The 21,289-nt window shown below is 44.1% G+C and overlaps 1 protein-coding gene across 1 annotated transcript in view; it reads right to left on the bottom strand.

Annotated features, from left to right (window-relative positions):
- Positions 1-20,899, bottom strand: part of hexb (hexosaminidase B (beta polypeptide)) — an 85,842-nt gene extending 64,943 nt beyond the window's left edge. Inside the window, exons 1-5 of the mRNA XM_085990402.1 lie at positions 20,408-20,899; positions 14,162-14,227; positions 12,506-12,552; positions 11,600-11,710; positions 10,794-10,895 (exon numbers count right to left, since the gene is read on the bottom strand). Of these exons, the coding sequence (XP_085846528.1) occupies positions 10,794-10,895; positions 11,600-11,710; positions 12,506-12,552; positions 14,162-14,227; positions 20,408-20,840 (759 nt within the window). The 5' untranslated portion in view covers positions 20,841-20,899. The remainder of the gene's footprint in view (positions 1-10,793; positions 10,896-11,599; positions 11,711-12,505; positions 12,553-14,161; positions 14,228-20,407) is intronic.
- Positions 20,900-21,289: the final 390 nt, after the last annotated feature.

The raw sequence follows: 21,289 nt of genomic DNA, 5'->3' as shown, positions 1-21,289 counted from the left end.
GGGAGTTTGGCAGTGCTAAGTGGTATATACTTCAATGCAAGGAGTCTAGGGAATAAAGCAGATGAGCTGAGGGCACAGATAGACACGTGGGAGTATGATATTATAGCTATTACTGAAAGAAGGGCAGGAATGGCAGCTCAACATCCTGGTTAGTGTTTTCAGAAGAGATAGAGGGGGATTAAAAAAAAGGATGGGGGTCGCAATATTGATTAAGAATCAATTGCAGCTGTGGGGAGGGAGGATATCTTAGAAGAATCATCAAATGCAGCCATATAGGTTGAACTAAAAAACAAAAAATGGCAATCACACTGCTGAGTGTACTATAGACCGCCAAACAGTCAGGGGGAGATAGAAGAGCAAATATGTCGGCAAATTTCTGAGACATGCAAAAATAGGGCAGTAATAATAGGGAATTTCAACTTCCCGAATATTAACTGGGATAAAATTAGTGTGAAAGGTATAAAGGGTGCAAAATTCTTAAAATGCATTCAGGAGAACTTTTTTTTAGTCAGTATGTAGCAAGCCCAACAAGAGGGGGCAGTTCTGGACCTAGTTTTAGGAAATGAAGCTGGGCAGGTGGGAAAGGGCATCAGTGGGAGAGCATATTGGTGCTAGTGATCATAATTCAGTTAGATTTAGGGTAGTTATGGAAAAGGACAAACCAGGAATGAGTGTTCTCAATCAGGGAAAAGCTAATTTTACTACTTTACTGAGAGGTGACTTAGCCAAAGTGGACTGGAGACAGAAACTTGGAAGGTAAATCAGTGTCAGAGCAGTGGGAGGCATTCAAGGAGGAGAGCAAGGGTTCAGAGCAAGTATGTGCCTTTAAAGAAAAAAGGGTGAGTTAACAAATCTAGAGCTCCCTGGATGTCAAGGGGCATACAGGGTAGGGTAAAGAAAAAAAGGAAAGCTTTTGACAGATACAGAGGTCTCAATATTGCAGAAAGCCAAGAGGAGTATAGAAAGCACAGGGGTGAAATTAAAAAAGGAAATTAGGAAAGCAAAGAGGGCATGAAAAAATATTGGCAAGCAAAATCAAGGAAAACCCAAAGATGTTTTATAAATACATTAAGAGCAAGAGGATAACTAAAGAAAGAGTAGGGCCTATTAGGGACCATAAAAGGTAACCTGTGTGGAAGTGGAAGACATGGGTATGGTTCTTAATGAATACTTTGCATCCGTTTTCACAAAGAGAGGGACGATGCAGACATTGCAATCAGCGAGGAGGAGTGTGAAATATTAGATGAAATAAACACGAAAGAGGAAGTATTAAGGGGTTTAGTATCTTTGAAAGTGGATAAATCCCCAGGCCCAGATGAAATGTATCCCAGACTGTTCATGTGAAGTAATAGAGGAATAGAGGCTCTGACCATCATTTTCTAATCCTCTCTGGCTACAGGTGTGGTGCCAGAGGACTGAAGGGCTGCTAATGTGGTACCGTTGTTTAAAAATGGATAAAGGGCTAGACCAAGTAATTACAGGCCAGTCAGCCTAACCTTGGTGGTGGGAAAATTATTGGAAAAAATTCTGAGGGACAGGATAAATCTTCATTTAGAAAGACATGGATTAATCAGGGACAGTCAGCATGGATTTGTTATGGGAAGGGTGTGTCGGACATGATTGAAATTTTTTGAGGTGGTAACAAGGAGTGTCGATGAGGGCAGTGCATTTGATGTAGTCTATATGGATTTCAGCAAGGCTTTTGATAAGGTCCCACATGGCAGACTGGTCACAAAAGTAAAAGCCCACGGGATCCAAAGCAAGGTGGCAAGTTGAATCCAAAATTGGCTCAGGGGGAGGAAACAAAGGGTAATGGTCGAAGGGTGCTTTTGTGACTGGAAGGCTGTTTCCAGTGGGGTTCCACAGGGCTCAGTACTGGGTCCTCTGCTTTTTGCAGTATATATAGCTCAATGATTTGGATTTGAATGTAGGAAGTATGATTAAGTTTGCAGATGATACAAAAATGTGCAGTGTGGTTGAAGAAGGAAGCTGCAGACTGCAGGAAGAGATCAATGGACTGGTCAGGTGGGCAGAAAAGTGGCAAATAGAATTCAATCTGGAGAAGTGAGAGGTAATGCATTTGGGGAGGGCTAACAAGGCAAGGGAATGCACTATAAATGGTAGGACACAGAAGTGGTGCAGAAGATCAGAGGGACCTTGGAGTGCATGTCCACAGATTCCTGAAGGTAGCAGGACAGGTAGATAATGTGGTTAAGAAAGCATGAGAGAGTTGCCTTTATTAGCCGAGGCATAGAATATAAGAGCGGGGGGGGTTATGCTTAAACTGTATCAAACACTAGTTAGGCCTCAGCTAGAGTACTGCGTGCAGTTCTGGTCACCACATTACAGGAAGGAAGTGATTGCACTAGAAGGGGTGCAGAGGAGATTTACAAGGGTGTTGCCTGGGCTGGGGAATTTTACCTTTAAGGAAAGATTGGATAGGCTGGGGTTGTTTTCTTTGAAACCAAGGAAGTTGAGAGGAGACCTAATTGAGGTGTATAAAATTATGAGGGGCCTAGATAGAGTGGATAGGAAGGACCTATTTCCCTTAGCAGAAGGGTCAATAACCAGGGGGTATAGATTTAAAGTAATTGGTTGGAGGTTTAGAGGGGATTTGAGGAGACTTTTCTTCACCCAAAGAATGCAGGGGTCTGGAACTCAACCTGAAAAGGGTGGTAGAGGCAGAGACCCTCCTCACATTTAAAAGTACTTGGATATGCACTTGAAGTGCCAAATTTCTATGATTCTATGACACGACCCACCCCTTGTGCTCAGCCCCATTTCCATTAATCACTGGCCACCACACCCCCACGCTAGCTGACACTGTAAATGATTCCTTCTCAGGTACTGTTCTCCCTTTCAAAACCACCATCACCCCCCCCTGTCCTTGGAAACCATCGCCAACCTCCCTTTCCTCTCCAAAGTCCTTCAAATGTGTTGTTGCCTCCCAAATCGGTGTTGGTCTTTTGTGCAATTCCATGTTTGAATCTCTCCACTCAGGTTTCCATCCCTGCCACTGCACTGAAACAGTCCTAATTAAAGTCACACAACATCCTCTATGAAATGTGACCACCACAGTACACTAGCCCCCGACCTCTAAGCAGAATATTCCCTTCATGAAAGGCAGAAAGTAGTCTACTGCGATTTTATGAAGTACATAAGCTTTGCCCAGTAGGCTTGTTCTATTAAATCTGTGGTTTCACCAAGATTAGAAAAATGTTACTGGCACAGTTTAGAGTTTCAAACTCTCATTCTACAGATAAGATACCAACAAATCTAGAAATTGTTCAGGTCCACGCTTGAACCGGAACCAAAATACCATGCTAGAAACTACCACACTACTCCCGAAAATGCCTTGCTATTGACAAAAAAAAGTGGAAGGAGGATCAAGTGGGGTGTTTTTTTTTTTTTTTAAGGGTGGGGTGGGGGGGGGGGGGGGGAAGAAACAGGTGTTGGAAGAAAAAGCATACTTCTGCAGTACACAAACCCAAATATCAACTAATTTCCTACTTCCTTAAATGGTAATGTTAACATCAAGGCCGAATTCTACTGACTGACCGTGGTATTTACAGGACAGCAGATTTGCCCCATATATAGGATTAGCAGCATTCAGTCCTCCAGAAACTGGCGCTTTCCCTCCATTTCAAGTGGAACGCCATTTTGGAGGTGCAGTATTCCAACTTAGTAAATATATATTTAAAACAATGTAGCTAGGTATAATTTGATTTAATCAGGTCACCAGTAACAATGAAAGGCTGCAACCATTAATAGTTTACCAACTGTTTAAGTTTATGGTTTTCTAAGATAACTTCCTTTGTAATTAAACCATGGCACACTACTTTTTGTCCCCCCTCACTTTCACGAGAAGGCAAATGCTATTCCCAGAGCATCTGTACCAATTGAACTGATTTTGAAACAGTTCTGTCTGTACAATTCAGGTTATACTTGGACAGCTATCTTGCAATGGACTGGATGATAAAGCATGCAAAACTAACTTTCTACAGAGAAGTGCATGTTGCCATTCTCGCCACAAACCAGACAGGGAGGTCCAGCACTGAAGCTACCAATCATGTTTTTATAATCCAGCAAACCACTTTTCTTATGGTAGCCTTAACTGAACAAGCACCAGAAAGCTTGACAGTACTGTATTTCAACTGGTTAAAATTCAGGAGAACTGCTATGTACATCGGAGGGTCCCCTCTTGCCAACCTATCCCTGAATTTGCTGGACTTGGTACCTACACAGAATGGGTGCACTCCACATCAGGCAAGATGACACTCTACCTATGTGGCTTTGGCTGCTTCTATGACAGTGGCTTTCAATGCATGTTAAGACACCAGCATGGACTTAAAATGAACAAAATTGATTTTACAATTAACAGAATACATTTTAGAAGAAATTATTCATTAAAAAGTGAACACTCTGTTGTGTATGTACCTTTTAAGGGAATAACTGGTCTTAGACTGCAGTACCGGCAGTGACCACCCCTGTATAAAAGGCCCTAGCAGGCTTCTGTAGTTTCAGTTTCAAGCTGCCTCTTGTTCAGTAAAGTACCTGTTAAACTGTTCTCCCGAAGTCTGTATTATTGAGGCGCGGACTTTACAGTGGCGACAAGTAAGTTCGAACTCACCTGCAGTGTGGCATAATCTCACGGGGATCTCGCCTGAAAGGAAGGTCCTGGTCTTAGCAATGGGTGTCGACCGAGGGCAACCGCCCAAAGAATCCATCGGTGTTTGGAGAATTGCGGGAGAGACTGTGGTTCCAGCGAATCGTGCTGGTAGCAGGTAGCGCGCTGACCCTTCCGGACTGCGGCGGGCTCAAGCTCGATCGAGCGGCTCTACAAAATCGGGCTGCGCAGCATCGCCGGGAAAAGAAAAACGAGAGAGAGAGGGTGGAGCGCACAGTGCGCAGTCGGTGCTCGAGAACAGGACAGCGGAGAGAAACTAAACGGGGGGGGGGGGGGGGGGGGGGGAAAAGGAAAGCGAGACGCACCGAAGCTGCGGGTCGCCGCCATTACCCTGTAGAACGCTAGGAGCAGCGTGGCAGTAAGGGGAAGCAGCAAAAGCGCGGGAGAAGCCATTTTATCCCGTTGGGGAAGAAGCAAAAGTGCGGGAGGCGCCATTTTAAATCGCCCAAGATGCCGAAAAGTGGCAGTATCACTGCTTTCGACAACGAGGTAGAAGACTGGACCACGTATGTGGAAAGAATTGAAGTGTACTGCAAGGCAAATGAGGTGGCTGATGGAAAGAGGGCGTCGGTATTATTAAATCTGATGGGTGCGAGTACGTACGGCCTATTGCGGAATTTAATTACCCCAGCTAAACCAATGGAGAAAAGTTTTGAGGAGATTGTTCATCTTACAGGAACATCTAAGCCCTACACCACTGCTGATAGCAGAAAGATTCAAGTTCCATAAAAGAAACCAGCACAAAGATGAGAGCAATGCTGACTATCTTACAGAACTACGCAAGTTATCGAAGCACTGCCAGTTCGGAGCAGGACTGGCAGACACCTTACGGGATAAGTTCGTCTGCGGGCTCCAGACTGAAGGAACCCAGAAACGACTACTTTCAAAAAAGGACCCGACGCTAGAACAGGCTTTCAGCGTAGCAGTATCCTACAAAGCAGCAGCACGAGGATCTGCGGAAATACAACAGAAACCACAAGAATACAGCGCTAACGAAATGGCGTATGGTGCCAAAGTGCTATCGCTGCGGCAGAACAACCCATCAGCAGAAGGACTGCTGGTTTAAAGATAAAATATGCAGGCAATGCAGGAAAATGGGACATATAGCAAGAGTCTGCAGGTCGGGAAAGAAGACCAACACGACAAGAACTACTAAGGAACAGTACAGGAAAGTACAGAAACTGACAGATAGTAGTTCAGGAGATCAGGAGACTGATAAGGACTCCGGGAGCAGGCGACTAAGTTGTTTAAAATTACACAACGTGATCGCAAAAGAAGATCACCGAACCATTTGGGTCACCCTCATGATAGCAGGGTCCCCAGTGAAGATGGAATTGGACACAGGATCAGCCCTAACTGTCATGAATCGACGAGACTATGAGCGGCTATTCTCACACATACCCTTGAAGAACACGTCCATTGTATTGAAGACATACACGGGGCAAAAGGTCTACCCCAGAGGAAAAATAAGGGTGCCAGTTGAATATAACGGAAAGGAAACACAGAAACTATACATGTATATACACTAAGACAGAGGACCACCATTATTGGGACGTGAATGGATCCGAAGACTACAATTGGATTGGCATTCCATTCTGGCACTAACTATGACTGACAAAAAAGATGATGACGTCGCACCTGGACGTCTGTCACAAATTTTATCTGACGCAGAAGAGGTGTTCCAACAAGGACTTGGGACTCTAAAAGGAGTAAAGGCAACCATAAAGATTGAGGATAACGCAACCCCAAAATTTTTCACAGCCAGACCGGTGCGATACGCCCAGCTGTGGAAGCTGAACTGGAGAGTCTGGAGCGTTCGGGGGGGGGGGGGGGGGGGGGGGGTGCTGTTTAAGGTGGACTGGAGCCATCGTTCCTGTAATGAAGAAAGCATTGAGCAGCACGCCTGGGGAGCCAAGGAAGGTTCGCATCTGTGGGGACTTCAAGGTGACTGTGAACCCAGTCCTGCACACAGTACAGTATCCGCTTCTGCAGATAGAAGATATTTTCACCTCACTATCTGGACGGAAACATTTTACAAAGATTGACCTGGCTCAAGCGTATCTACAAATGGAGGTGGAAGAAGCATCTAGGAAATACCTCACGATAAACACAAAGGCCTTTACCAGTACAATCAACTGGTATTTGGGGTAGCATCGGCCCCGGCTATGTGGCAGAGGGCAATGGAACAAGTCCTGCAAGGGATCCTGGGGACCCAGTGTTATTTGGACGACATCCTGGTTACGGGCGAAAATGACAATGAACACCGTGCCAACCTGGAAGAGGTGCTCACGAGATTGCAGGAATATGGGCTACGAGCCAACCGTCCCAAATGAGAGTTCTTCAGGAGACAAATCTCGTATTGTGGCCACATTGATGAGGAAGGGTTGCATAAGTCGCCGGACAAGATTGAGGCTGTAGTCAAGGCTCCAGCACCAGAAAATGTGTCGCAACTGAGGTCGTTCCTCGGGTTGGTGAACTACTACCATAAGTTCTTGCCGAATTTATCTACAATTCTGCACCCACTGAACGCCCTCCTTCAAACTGGTGTAACATGGAAATGGAGTGATGAGTGTAAGCGTGCCTTTCAGGAATGTAAATGCCAAATCACTTCAAAAGAAGTATTGGCCCACTACAACCCAACACTACCAATTCGGTTGGCATGTGATGCGTCACCTTACGACATTGGAGCGGTGCGGTCACACAAATTCCGTGACGGTTCAGAGAGGCCAATAGCCTTTGCATCGCGCTCGCTAACCTCAGCCAAGCGTAACTATGCCCAGATTGATAGGGAGGCCCTCAGCCTGGTGTGGGGGTGGGGGTGGGGGGGGGGGGGGGTGTGAAGAAGTTCAATCACTATCTGCACGGGCAGAAATTCACCCTACTGATTGATCATCAACCCCTGGTCTCAATTTTTAACCCAAAGAAGGGCGTTCCGGTGATGACGGTGCAACGGCTGCAAAGATGGTCACTTTTTCTAGGCGCACATCAGTATGACAGAGTACAAAGGTACGAAACAACATGGAAATGCTGATGGGCTGTCGCGCCTACCGTTGCTTACGGCAGAAGAAGCACCTGTAGTGGACCCGGTGGAGATATTCCATGCGACCATAGTCGAATGTTTGCCTGTTACAAACGCAAGCATTGAGAAGGAAACCCGAAATGACCCGACACACTCTCGGGTCTATGATGTGAAGGGATGGCCAGCATATGGTGACTCACTGTTGCCAGCATTCTCGCCAAGGAGGGAACAGCTGTCAGTGTGCCGGGGAACCTTGATGTGTGGATCCAGAGTGGTAATTCCACCCAAGTTGAGAGATAGAGTACTCGATGAGCTTCACGAGGGTCATCTGGGAGGGGTAAAAATGAAGAGCCTAGCCAGGGCGTTTGTGTGGTGGCCGGGAATCGATAAAGAAATCGAGGATATGACCAAGAGATGCACAGGATGCCAGAAGGTCCAAAATGCTCCACCACAGGCCCCGCTACATCCATGGGAGTGGCCCTCATCTCCATGGCAACGGGTACACATTAATTTCGCTGGTCCATTTATGGACTCAATGTTTCTAATCGCTGTGGACGCCCATTCGAAATGGCCAGAGGTAATTAAAATGTCCTCCACCACCACAGAAAACTATTGCAGTCCTAAGGACCATCTTCGCCAGGAATGGGTTGCCAGAACAGATCTGTTCCGACAATGGCCCACAGTTTGTGTCTGAGGATTTCCGGAGGTTCCTGAAGAATAATGGGGTGAAACATTACACATCTGCCCCATATCATCCAGCCACAAATGGATTGGCTGAGAGGTTTGTTCAGACCTTTAAAAAGGCCATAAAGGCAATGTATAGTGACGACATACCACTGCAACACAAGGTGGATAACTTCCTGTTTGCTTACCGGAATGCGACACATGCAGTAACCAACCAAACTCCAGCCGTACTGTTTTTCAACCGGAGACTAAGATGTCGCTTGGATTTGCTCAAACCAAACATAAGACGAGATGTTGAGGATAAGCAGTTCCAGCACATAAATGAGAAGCCAACCAGGAGCTTCAAGATAGGGCAACCAGTCTTGGCCCGCGACTACCGAACAGAAAAATGGCAGCCAGGCACGATATGCACACAGCAGGGACCACTAATGTACACAGTGGACGTTGGAGAGGGCATCGTGAGACGCCATGCTGACCAGATTGTAGAGTCACAGGAACAAGCCAAACCTGTACCACAAGCATGTGCACCTGGTAATGAGCCCGAAGTACAGATTGCGTCTACCTCAGAAGCAGGGGTATTGGAAGCTGACGAACCAACCAATGACAATGAGCCAGAATTGACTCCACCGCCAGAACAGGATACTCGAGAAAGGCGCTATCCAGTCCGGATCAGGAAGCCTCCTCAAAGACTGAACTTATAAATGACTATTTCAGTTGATGTATATATTACTGAGAAAATTGTAATTAGTTATTATTTAGTTGTTAAATGAATGTTATGTACTGTTTATCTAAAAAGGGGAGGAATTGTTGTGCATGTACCTTTAAGGGAATAACTGGTCTTAGACTGCAGTACCAGCAGTGACCACCCCTGTATAAAAGGCCCTAGCAGGCTTCTGTAGTTTCAGTTTCAAGCTGCCTCTTGTTCAGTAAAGTACCTGTTAAACTGTTCTCCCGAAGTCCGTGTATTATTGAGGCGCGGACTTTACACTTTGGATTAAAGAAAATGCAGGTTTAAGCTTAATCATCGAACACCAAACTATAGCCTTCTACAGCATAGTTCAACCACAAATTCTTTCCCCAATAGTAAATACAAAGCTCACCTTCCCAGCTCTTCAGATACCTAAAGTTCAGTAACTTACCAAAAGGGAAATCTGTAGGAGCAAAAGCTCTGTAGTATTGCACTATTTGTATACACGACCCTTACTGAAACCGAAGTCTAGGTTAGATAGACGCCAGTCTGGAGCACCAAACTGGTCAGTACAGAAACACTTCCCTCAAATATTTATTAATCCATTTAAGAACAGGTTTCCACGAGCCTGCGGCACAAAATGTAGTAAAGTTGGAAAGCTAATTTTTTTGTATGTATTATACACATTACTTGTATATATCAAGTCAGCTCTACCTCACCACCAACTCCCTCGACCCCTCCACTGTCTCTAAATTGTCAAACCGTTTGTCCGACATCCAGTACTAGATGAGCAGAAATTTCTTCCAACCAAGTATTAGGAAGACCAAAGCCATTGTCTTTGGTCCCCGCCACAAACTCCGTTCCCCAACCAGACTCCAAGGGGTATGGGGAGAGAGCGGTAATATGGTATTGAGATAGAGGATCAGCCATGATCATACTGAATGACAGAGCAGGCTCTAAAGGCCGAATGGCCTACTCCTGCTCCTATGTTTCTCTCTCTCTCTGGCATCCGTGAGGCTGAACCAGACTGTTCGCAACTTTGATGTCACATTTGACCCGGAGATGAGCTTGTGGCCACATTTCCGCACCATCACTAAAACTGCCCATTTCCAATCGCTCAACTCCACCCCTGCCTTAGCTCATCTGCTGCTGAAACCCTCATCCATGCCTTGTTACCTCTAGACTTGACTATTCCAACACATTCCTGGCTGGCTGTAAACTTGGTGATCCAAAACTGTACTGCCTGTGTCCTAACTCGCACCAAGTCCAGTTCACCCATCACCCCTGTGCTCACTGGCTTACATTAAGCAACAACTCTACTTTAAAATTCTCATCCTTGTTTTCAAATCCCTCCATGACCTTGTCCTTCTCCATTTCTAATCTCCTCCAGCCCCACAACCCTCTGCACTCCTCCAATTCTGGCCTCCAGCATCGCCGATTTTAAATGCTCCACCATCGGTGCTAGTGCCTTCAACTGCCAAGGCGCTAAGCTCTGAATTCCCTCTCCTTCCTCCTTTAAGACACTCCTTAAAATCCACCTCTGACCAAGCTTTTGGTCATCTGCCCTAGTATCTCCTTGTGTGGCTTGGTTTCACATGTTGTTTTGTAACGCTCCTATAAAGCACCTTAAATACAAAGGCACCAATAAATACAAGTTGTTGTATCCAGAAAGTCATGTTTATGTAGTCATAATATGGTAAAATGTCTTTACTAACCCGTGCACTCAGCTCAGGAAAGGTGACACTTTGATAAGGGAATGATGGGTCATCCACAATATGCCAATGGAAAACATTAAACTTATTGAATGACATGGCATCCTAAAACAGAACAAAAAGCTGTTAAAACTAGGAGACTTAGCTTCTAGAATTACCTACAAAGTCAACTTTTAGCCACCTTATGGATTATGATAACTATACTGACAGCATTAGAGCAAAAGGCTATAAAGAGGCCGTAAGCTGTCATAAAGTGATGAATAAGATGCAACTCTTTCCTCACTTGAGCACACGTACACAATTTAACAGTTGATTAGTTTTCTTATAAAAGCGGTTCTCTAAAGTATAGTATGGGTGCTAATTATTTGGCTCTGAAAGCCAAACATTTAGTATATATGCAAAACACTTCCAGGAAGATTTTAACACTAGCCCTTTACAGTTCTTATAACTTAGGTACCATGAAGTACACTGCAGCTCCAAGGTTTGTAAAAAGAAAATCTTCAGATCCAAAGCAGAGAGAGAAAATGTTGGAATTACATAACATTTCTATTAACATGCAAAAAGAGAAAATAAACATTTCATGGTTCAGACAAGAGATCAAAAACTGGAGCTAAGTAAGCCCCTTCCGTTAACCCATCTTTTTAAGAAGTTGACAGACATTTTACATATTTTCAGCATTTTCTATTTTTATTTCATTCAGGTTCTTTTCCCTTTAGCGTCAATCCAAGTTTCCCAGTTTATGAAGAATGAATTATAAACTGCTCTTTTTTATATACACACAGGAGTTTAGCAACACATTTGCTACTTACCAGCGTTTCAAGAATTACTTTAACAGGTAAATAGTGCCGAGATGTATCAAGCAAAACTCCTCTATGAGCAAATCTTGGAGCATCCACGATCTGAGTTTTATTAACAAGATGCTGGAAGTGCAGAATATATTTTGAATAAATGTATCAATTGGTACACATTTTTCACATGTGAAGAAGCCCTGAAATACCTGGGACTTAAAACCTTCACAAATAAATAACCTAGTCACTGAATAGGACCTACAAGGGGGGGGGTCCAATAATACATCATGTAGTTTACAAGAACAAATTCAAATCTACAGGACATGAATATAATTTTGGGAAAGGAAGAGCAAGGAGGCAAGATTTGGGTTCATGGCTGTTCACCCTTACATGCTGCCCATAGTCCTCATTTCACTCACTATATTATGTTCTACTATCAGAACCCCATGCTGAACATGCAGCAGTTTTTTTAAAAACTCATTTAAATGTAGTGATCTCTAGGACCAGACGCTTAATTCAAACATACAAAAAGACAAAGATGGATAAGTCATTCCCGATAATGATAATCCACACGTCAGCAACTTCCATCAGCAAGTTCTTTTTAGAAAAAAAAAGTAGAGAATTAAGAATAGGATGTACCCGTTTGTCCAAGAAACAAAGACAATACATCAATTCTCCAATTGGTACACAAATGCATTACATTCAGCAATGCGTTCATAGCACAAGTGGATGTTAGCTGATTACTCTAAACTTCTATTCACTTAGTTAGATAAACTTTTTAAATAAGGCCTGTGCCTGAAGAATCCTAAAAATCACAGCACAATTGGTGTGCCAGACCACAAGTGAAAAACATTGACAGAAAAGAGAGCAATGGAAAAACTATTAGTTTCTAAAAATTCCATAAAGCAATTTCTGAAAATAGCTTACAGTATTATATTCATCTTCATAGACCAATTGGCTGAAGGTCTCTAGTCCTGAAACAAAGTTTAAGTGGTATTTAAAAAAAGTGGTAAATATTTATGCAAAAAGTTAATTAACTAACAGTTTAGCTGGCCTATAAAAAGTCTAAACCCCAACAGGTGTTTTGTAATTGTCTCCCACACTGAACAGTTTAATATACTGGACTAGTTCGGAGTTGATAGAATTATCAATAAATTGTTATCCAAGCAGAACATTTGTATACTTAATTTCTCACATCTCTCCTACATCACCACTAAACGTTTGCAACAATGTGCTACATCATGAATAAACAAGCCATTTAAAATAAACATTTTGAAACTAGTCACAATTCAGGTGTCATACATGCACTTTTTAAATATTAAAAAAAAAGAAAGCAAGTCAATCATTTCCAAAAGGGAAGGTTTCCCCAACATAAAATAGCTTCCAATTGACCTCAGGAATCAGTGACTTAATGGCCCAGAAATTCAGGTCTCCACGGGCAAGAATGCGCTGGGTACTCACCCGTAGGCCCGATGGAAGTGCCGGTTTCCTGCATGCGTGGGAAACCAGCACTTCCGTTCCTCTGAAAGCGGGGGTTCAGAGGTCGAACGCGTGCACGGGGGAGGCTGCACATGCACATCAAACTTAGGTTGTTTTTTTAAACAGGTTTTTCTGTGAGGGTAAGTCTGCAGAAGTTAGAAATTTAAAAGCAGGCGTAAGGCCTGCTTTTTACAAGGTAAATTAATTAAAATTAAAACATTTTCCCCCACAGGTTTATTATTTTTAAATACTTTAAAGCAAGGTAAGTTTATTTTTAGCCCCGTTAGAATATAAAATCTCAAATTTAAATTATTGTTTAAAATAGTTATTTCATGTAATTTATAGTTTATTTAAAAAATGCGATTTAAAAAACAATAATTTGAAGGTTTAGTGCTATTTTGGGGCCGTAGTATTTATAAGTCTTGACAGCACTTCCTGTCAAGACTTATGAATGGAGCATTCCCTGCTCCGATTGGCTCCCCATGGCCCACGTGATCCCAGGGGGACGCATCGAACTAACTGCGCCCCTGGGATATGCAAGCACTGCACGCCAGCTGCTTGACCAGGCCCCGGATCGGAATTCCACAGGGCCCTACAGCTCAACAGCTGGCGTGCAAGGTAAGTGCAGGCCAGGCCGGCGCGCAAGGTAAGTGCAGGTCGGGGGCTTGCACCCGCGGGAAGCCCCCGACCCGAATTTCTGGGCCAATGTGTGCAACGCCACAGTACAATTAGTATACATTACATATAAAATATATTACGATTCGCCAATATAAGTCTCAATAACCCAGTGTGCCTCTGTTCAGCATCTTGATACCACTGGTACTTCCTGTTTGATACAAATGTCAGTCTTCAAAGATATGTTGCTAGTGTTCCCTGGTAGGAGCAAATATCCATGGTACAGTACTAATAAGCAAATTTTACTTTTAAGTTTTGAAGCACGTTATCTTCTTTCTCCTACCCAGTCTTCCAGAAGAACCAAATACATCACACACCCAGAAGGTGGTAAAATATAGAGCACATTTCAAACCAACTTATACAACAATATAGACAAAAGTAGCTAGTTCAGCAAGATAAAAGTTTTGCAGCAATCTTGTTAACACTTACCTCGCAGTGCACCCCACACATTTTCCGATTTCAGAACAGCTACAGGCTGAGCAACGCTGATTTCATCTAAGAGGAAACAAAAATAGAAGTAGACAAAAAAAGTGTCAATCTTCATCCACAGATTCTGAACAAAGATAGCAGAGGCCACCACTTGATTACATTTTGCATTAATTGCAATGCAAAAGAAATACAGGAAACTCTTGATTTACCAGCACCTAAATAACTGGAAGTCTGTTAACCGGCAAAATTCAGGAGTAGGTTCAGGTAAGTTTTACCTCATATTAGTGGCTGTTCCTGGATCTGTGGCTGTGTAACCGGGGTTCCTGCACCTGTTGCTAAGCAACAGGGACGCTTGGATCTCATGGCCAGGGTTCCTGCACCTGTTGCTAAGCAACAGGGACGCTTGGATCTTGTGGCCAGGGTTCCTGCACCTGTTGCTAAGCAACAGGGACGCTTGGATCTTGTGGCCAGGGTTCCTGCACCTGTTGCTAAGCAACAGGGAAGCCTGGATTTGTTGCTGTGTACAGAGCTCTCGTACCTTTTACTATACCTCTCTGTAATCCGGACTTTGATAAACTGGCACCACGCCGGTCCCAGATAAAAAAAAAAAAGTTTCCTGTATCTTGCATTTATAATGGCAAATTAACGTACTCTTGGGTGACTCCAAAAATGCTTTTACAGCCAATTAATTACTTTTGAAGTAGTCAAATAGGCAAACAGAGCAGCAAGTTTGTCCCACAATGGCAAAGGAATGAACTGGATTATATTTTTCTTCAAGAAAGGTCAGTCAGAATACAGGGAGAACTCCTCTGAATAATGCCATGGATTCTTCCAGAATGGGCCTTAGCTAAACATCGCATTCAAAAGTTGTCACTTCCAACAATGCAGCAATCCTGTAGTACCAACATAGCCAGTCTCAGTCTTGGGCTCAATTTCCCCATGCCATGGTATTAACAAACTGAACATCAAGGATCTTGAATTAGATTCCCAGTCAAATCAATCACTGGGCCAGAATTTGCGATGGGTAGTAACAGCGAACTAACAGCATTAGTCATTATTACCCCTTTGAAACTGACCGCAACTTCAAGATGTAGCGTATGCTGAAGTTGCCGTCAGTCATTCACTGCTCCGACACTGCGCCCCCCACCCCACAAAATAACCGGCAATCAGTGTAATGGACGAAAACTTGAGCTTTTCCATGGTAATAGCGCTGTTAACGACCCCATTAAATTTTCAGCCTTGTTGGATTAGGTGTAACTGGGGTTTTAACAGTTTATTGACTGCTAAACAAACATTATGGCCCTGAACAACTCATTTTAATTTTGTGGAGTGTCAAATTTCTCCATTATGATAAAAACATTTCAATTTAAGAAACTTTAATTTTTTATATATATTTTGGTAAAAGTTTGTTCATATTCATTTCAGTTCTACTTTATCCCCATGCGAGAGCCCCAATCTTTGTTTTGCTCTAACATTTTTAAAAGTCAGGACAAAAAGCAGGTCCTCATTTCCCACTTCCTTGTGATAATTCTGAAATGTGATTGGCGGCTTAGAAAGCTTGTTAACATCACAGCAGATCCCGTTAGGGATTCCCCATTATATTGCACTGAAATCACTTGCATGTCAAAAAAGGCAAACTTTGCGCCTTTGCCGCTGACTGCAAATTTCAGACCATTTTTTTTTTTTTTTTTAAAACAGTAAATTTATCAGCCCATCAGGATCCATGAGTATGGTCTATATGGACTTATACAGTAGGCATTTAATAGGGTTCCACACAAGAAATTAGAAAAAATGAAAGCACAAAACTGGAGGTAACCTTGAGACATGGGTTGGTAATTGGTCAGAAGGTAATAGGGATAAAATGAACATTCTCTGATTGGTGGAATGTGACAAGTGACGTTCCCCAGGGATCTTTTAGGAGCAGGAATTTAAAGGGGCATATAGACTAAGTGAGTAGGGCAAAACGGTGGTAGATAAAGTTCAATGTAGGGAAGGGTGTGAGGTCATCCACTTGGGATTCCAGAAAGTAATCACATTATCTTAATGGTGAGACTAGGAGCTGTGGAGAAACACAGACATTTAGGTGTCCATTTACACAAGTGGTTAAAAACTAAAGCACAGGTATGATAAGTAATCGAAAAGGCTAATGAAATGCTGGCTTTTACCACGAGGGTTCAGTTGGAGAGAGCTTGGTCAGACCCCATCTGGCGTACTACACTCACTTTTGGGCACTACATCTCAGCAAAGCCCGCCACAAAAAGAGGCTATGAATGGCGAGTAAATTGACATTTTCATAGAATCACAGAATGACACCACAGAAGGTGGCCACCTGGCCCATCGTGCCTGTGCCAGCTCTTTGAACGAGCTTGCCAATTAGTTCCACAGCCCAGAAAATGTACCCGCTTCAAGTATTCATCCAATTCCCTTCAGAAACTTATTGTATCTGCTTCCATCATCCATTAAGGCCGTGCATTACAGATCATCATAACTCACTGTGCAAAAAACATTTTTTTCCCTCATGTCACCTGTGGTTCTTTTCCCAATTACCTTAGATCTGTCTCCTCTGGAGACCGCCCTTTCTGCCACTCTCCTCTGGAGACCGCCCCTTCTGCCACTCTCCTCCTTACTCTATCAAAACCCTTCATGATTTTAAACACCTCTATCAAATCTCCTCTGCTCTAAAAGGAGAGCAACCGCAGTTTCTCCAGTCTCCACCAAACTGAAGTATTTCATCCCTGGTACCATTCTAGCAAATCTCCTCTGCACCCTCTTCAAGGCCTTGACATCCATCCTAAAGTGTGGTGCCTAGAATTGGACAATACTCCAGCTGGGGCCTAACCAATGTTTTATAAAGGTTTAGCACAACTTCCTGGCTTTTGTACTCCAAGCCAAGGATCCCATATGTCTATTTAACAGCCTTCTCAAACTTCTCCTGCGACTTTCAAAGATGTGTACATAGCCCCCAGTTCCCTGTTCCTGCAACTCCTTTAAAATTGTATCATTTAGTTTATATTGTCTCTTCTCATTCTTCCTACCAAAATGAAACATGATCCCTGGGGGACACCACTGCATACTTCCCTACAGTCTGAAAAACAACTGATTACTGTCGCTTAGCCAATTTCTTATCCACGCAGCCACTGCCCCTTTAATCCCATGGGCTTCAAGACAAATATTCATAGATTTTAGTTAAAATTATAAAAACCATGGAATTTTTATCATAATGGAAAAAATTGACATTCCACAAATATAAAGTGAGTTTTCAGGACCAGAATGGTTGTTCAGCAGTAACTCAGTACACCATTAAAAACCAAGTTACACCTCATTCAATAAGGCTCAACTTTTTATGGGGTTTTTAAAGAGCTATATATTTCAGCATAAAAGCTCAAGTTTGTCAGTTGAGTGATTTCAATTGATTGCTGGCTGTGGAGAGTTCAACAGCAGGGAATGATCGACAGCAACTTCTGGATTTCCACGTTTAACAGCGCATGTGCGTACTCCAGAAGTTGCTCTCAGATTCACAGTTGCAATGACAGCGAATGCTGACAGTTTCACCGTCATTGCAACTACAAATTCCGAGCCAATAGGCACTGTACCAATACCGCACCGAAGCACCTTTCCGGAAATATACAAAACTCAACAGCTGCTCAGTGAAGCCCTCGCACCAAATTTTGGGGGTTGGGGGGGGGGGGGGGGGGGGGGGGAAGAAAGAGAGGATGTTATCCAGCAAAAATCTAATGGCAGTCAGGTTAAGGATGGATCAAGGGATGTGGAGCAAATGGAATCGAGGTACAGATCAGCCAAGATCTAACAGAATGGCAGAGCAGGCAAGAGGCAGAACGGCAGATTTCAGCTACTATAATAGCTCCCCCAGGTAACAATGTAGCTAAATATCTCTGCGGCACCACCTGCTGAGTTTATTATTTACAAGCCTAGATAATATCCGTGTCAGCTGGCTCAGTGGTAGCGCGATCACCACCGAGTCCAATGGTTGCGAGTTAGAGTCCCACTCCAGATGGGCCAGATTTTGCTGTCAAAGTAGGTGAGGCTAATGGCATGCGTCGTTATTTATGCGCAAATGGTACAGCAACTTCAGCCAAGGACATCTACGGTTAAATGCCAATACAAGTATTCAAAAGTTGCTGTCAGAGTTGCACCCACTTCACTGTTAGCTTTGCAAAAATGACTTGCTGTCTGCACACCATTGACATGCATTCAATGTCACAAAGTTGCTGTATTGGTACAGTAAATATAAACTAAACTCACCACAGAAAGTGAAGTCTCGTCATTTCAAACCCAAGTACCTTTTTAACATGATAATTGTTAATTACTGCCAATCAACTTCTGGCACTGAAAATGAACTATTACAAGTGTAGATATGAATTGTTGTTGGAGATTTTAAAAAGTCAAAGAAAAGTTTAATTTTCCTTTCTACTTGATTAGACATTGAATTCACCCACTCTAATTTACACTTCTCAGTCCCTGTGCTGTTAATTTCACAATCCATCAAATGATTGCTTAAGGAGTTACCCTGTTGCTTTCCCTGTTCACTCAGGTCCCAGATGCCCGGTTTCCCCTCGCTGCAAGGCGATCAGCTCGCACTTTCGGCAACTTAAATGGGCAAAATTCTGAAGGGTGCAGGGGCAAATTTAACAGCAGATACCCTGCTTTAGCAAAATCTGGGACATTATCTGGTCATCACACTGCTGTGCGCAAATTGGTTGCCGCATTTCCGACAGTGACTACACTTCAAAAAGTATTGTGTTGGCTGTAAAGTACTTTGGGACGTCCCGAGTTCTTGGAAGACGCTATATAAACAACAACCTGGTCCACTCAAGTCAGCCCCAACACCCCCTCGCCTTGAAACCTTCCCGTGCAAGCGCAGGAGATGCAACACCTGCCCTTTTACTTCCTCCCTTCCAGGGCCCCAAACACACCTTCCAGGTGAAAAAATGGTTTACTTGTACTTTTTGCAACTTACTATACGGTATTCAGTCCGCAAGCATGACCAAGCTTCCGGTCACCTGTCACTTTAATCCTCCACTTCACTCCCACTCTGGCGCCTCTGTCCTTGGCCTCCTACACGGTTCCCATGAAGCTCAACATAAGCTCGAGGAACAGCACCTCATCTTTCGATTAGGCACTTTCCAGCCTTCCGGACTCACCGAGTTCAACAATTTCAGATCATAACCTCAGCTCCCATTTTTTCAGGTGGTAACTGTTGATTCAGCTATTCCCATTTACACCTCTTCTAGACCCATCAGAAGACCACCTATTTCCATCTCTAACATCATTCATCTCCACCCCTGCCTCAGCTCATCCGCTGCTGAAACCCTCATCCATGCCTTTGTTACCTCTAGACTTGACTATTCCAACACACTACATAAGCTTGAGGTCATCTAAAACTCAGCTGCCCGTGTCCTAACTCGCACAAAGTCCCGTTCACTCATCACCCGTGTTCACTGACCTACATTGGCTCCCAGTTAAGCAACGCCTCAATTTCAAAATTCTCATCCTTGTTTTCCAATCCCTCCATGGCCTCGCCCCTCCCTATCTCTAATCTCCTTCAGCCCCACAATGCGCCCCCTCCCCTCCAAATATCTGTGCTCCTCTAATTCTGCCCTTTTGAGTATCCCTGATTATAATCACTCAGCCATTGATGGCTATGCCTTCTGTTGCCTAGGCCCCAAGCTCAAATTCCCTTTCTAAACTTCTCTTTCCTCCTTTAAGATGCTCCTTAAAACCTACCTTCCTGCCCTAATTTCTCATGTGGCTCAGTGTCAAATTGTGTGTCTTATAATACCTTGGGGCATTTTACTACATTAAAAGCGCTATATAAATACAAGTCAGTTACTATCTTTTCTTTACTTGTTCCATTACCATCTCCCTTGACTTGCAACATTCACCCTTCACAGACCTTCCCTTTTGTTCTTTTTCCCCCCCACCAGCCTTTTGCTTAAAACCTGTTACATCTCTTGACCTTTCCTCAGAATGGGGAAAACGTTATCAACCTGAAACGTTAACTGTTTCTCTCTACACAGATGTTGTCTGACCTGCTGAGTATTTTCCTGGTTTTTATTTCTGATTTCCAGCATCTGCAGTATTTTGCTTTTGTATTTTATTTTCTCTCTTTCCGGAGATTGGAGGCTGCATTTATACATTGCCAAGATAATCGGTAGAAATGACCAAAATTTCCGAGGAGCCCGGCGCCATTTGCGGGGACACTTGCCGGGACGGAACGCTACTCACAGGCCTCGCTGGAAACGATGCGCGGATGCTGGTTACACTCGGGGTCACTGGCGGTAATAGTGACCTGCAGCTGACGCAGCTCCTCGGCGCTGCGGCCGCTCGTGCCGTTGATCGCCGCCCCCCGCCGACCGCTCTTGGACGAGGCGTTGAAGATGTAGGCGAAGTACCTGCGGAAGGCGTTGTCCAGGATTGAGCAGCCGACCGAGGCGGTGGAGCGGGGCGAGTGAACGATCTGAAAAGTGAATTCGCTCAGCAGGTAAAGCTCGGAAGAGATGGTCACGCTCTGAGGCAAGGGCCAGAGGGCACCGTAGGGGGAATGGAGGTCCGGCGGGAGTTCGGGCTCATACGCTAGGTCGTACTCCGCCTGGGAGCGGGCAGCAGAGCCGAGACGGACCACCAGGGCCGCCACTATCAAAAGAACGCTCGGCACCATCTTGGGCTGCACTGGGCGCTGCCGCTCGCGCCCCGCTTTAAATAAGGCGCGCGGGGGGGTCATGTGAGCCACGCTCACGTGACGGACGCATGTTTCAAAACAAGTTCCAACGGTCGGAAGGTGCCGCGATCCTGCCGCTGGGTCCTAGCGGCCGTTATGACCTCCCATTGGTGGGGTGACTTCTTCATGCGGTAATTGCCCAATAAAAGTCAACCATGTGCCCCCTTTTTAAAGGAGCACAAAGAATAAGGACCGTCACTTAAACCAAATAAAAAGGAACCTTAACAAATCAAATTGAACTGCCCCACTGTCACCGATAGAAGCAAAACAATATTAAAGCAGATGCCATAAACAAACAATAATGTAAACAATGGCCCGGATTTTGCAGTCAGCGGCGAAGCAACGGCGCTGGCCGCTGACCTCGAAGAAAACTGCCCACAAAGACCTAG

Source organism: Somniosus microcephalus, chromosome 1, assembly GCF_052327205.1.
Source record: "Somniosus microcephalus isolate GS21.2 chromosome 1, FLI_Smic_1.0, whole genome shotgun sequence".
Lineage (NCBI taxonomy): Eukaryota > Metazoa > Chordata > Chondrichthyes > Squaliformes > Somniosidae > Somniosus > Somniosus microcephalus.
This window is presented reverse-complemented; position numbering and strand designations above follow the sequence as displayed.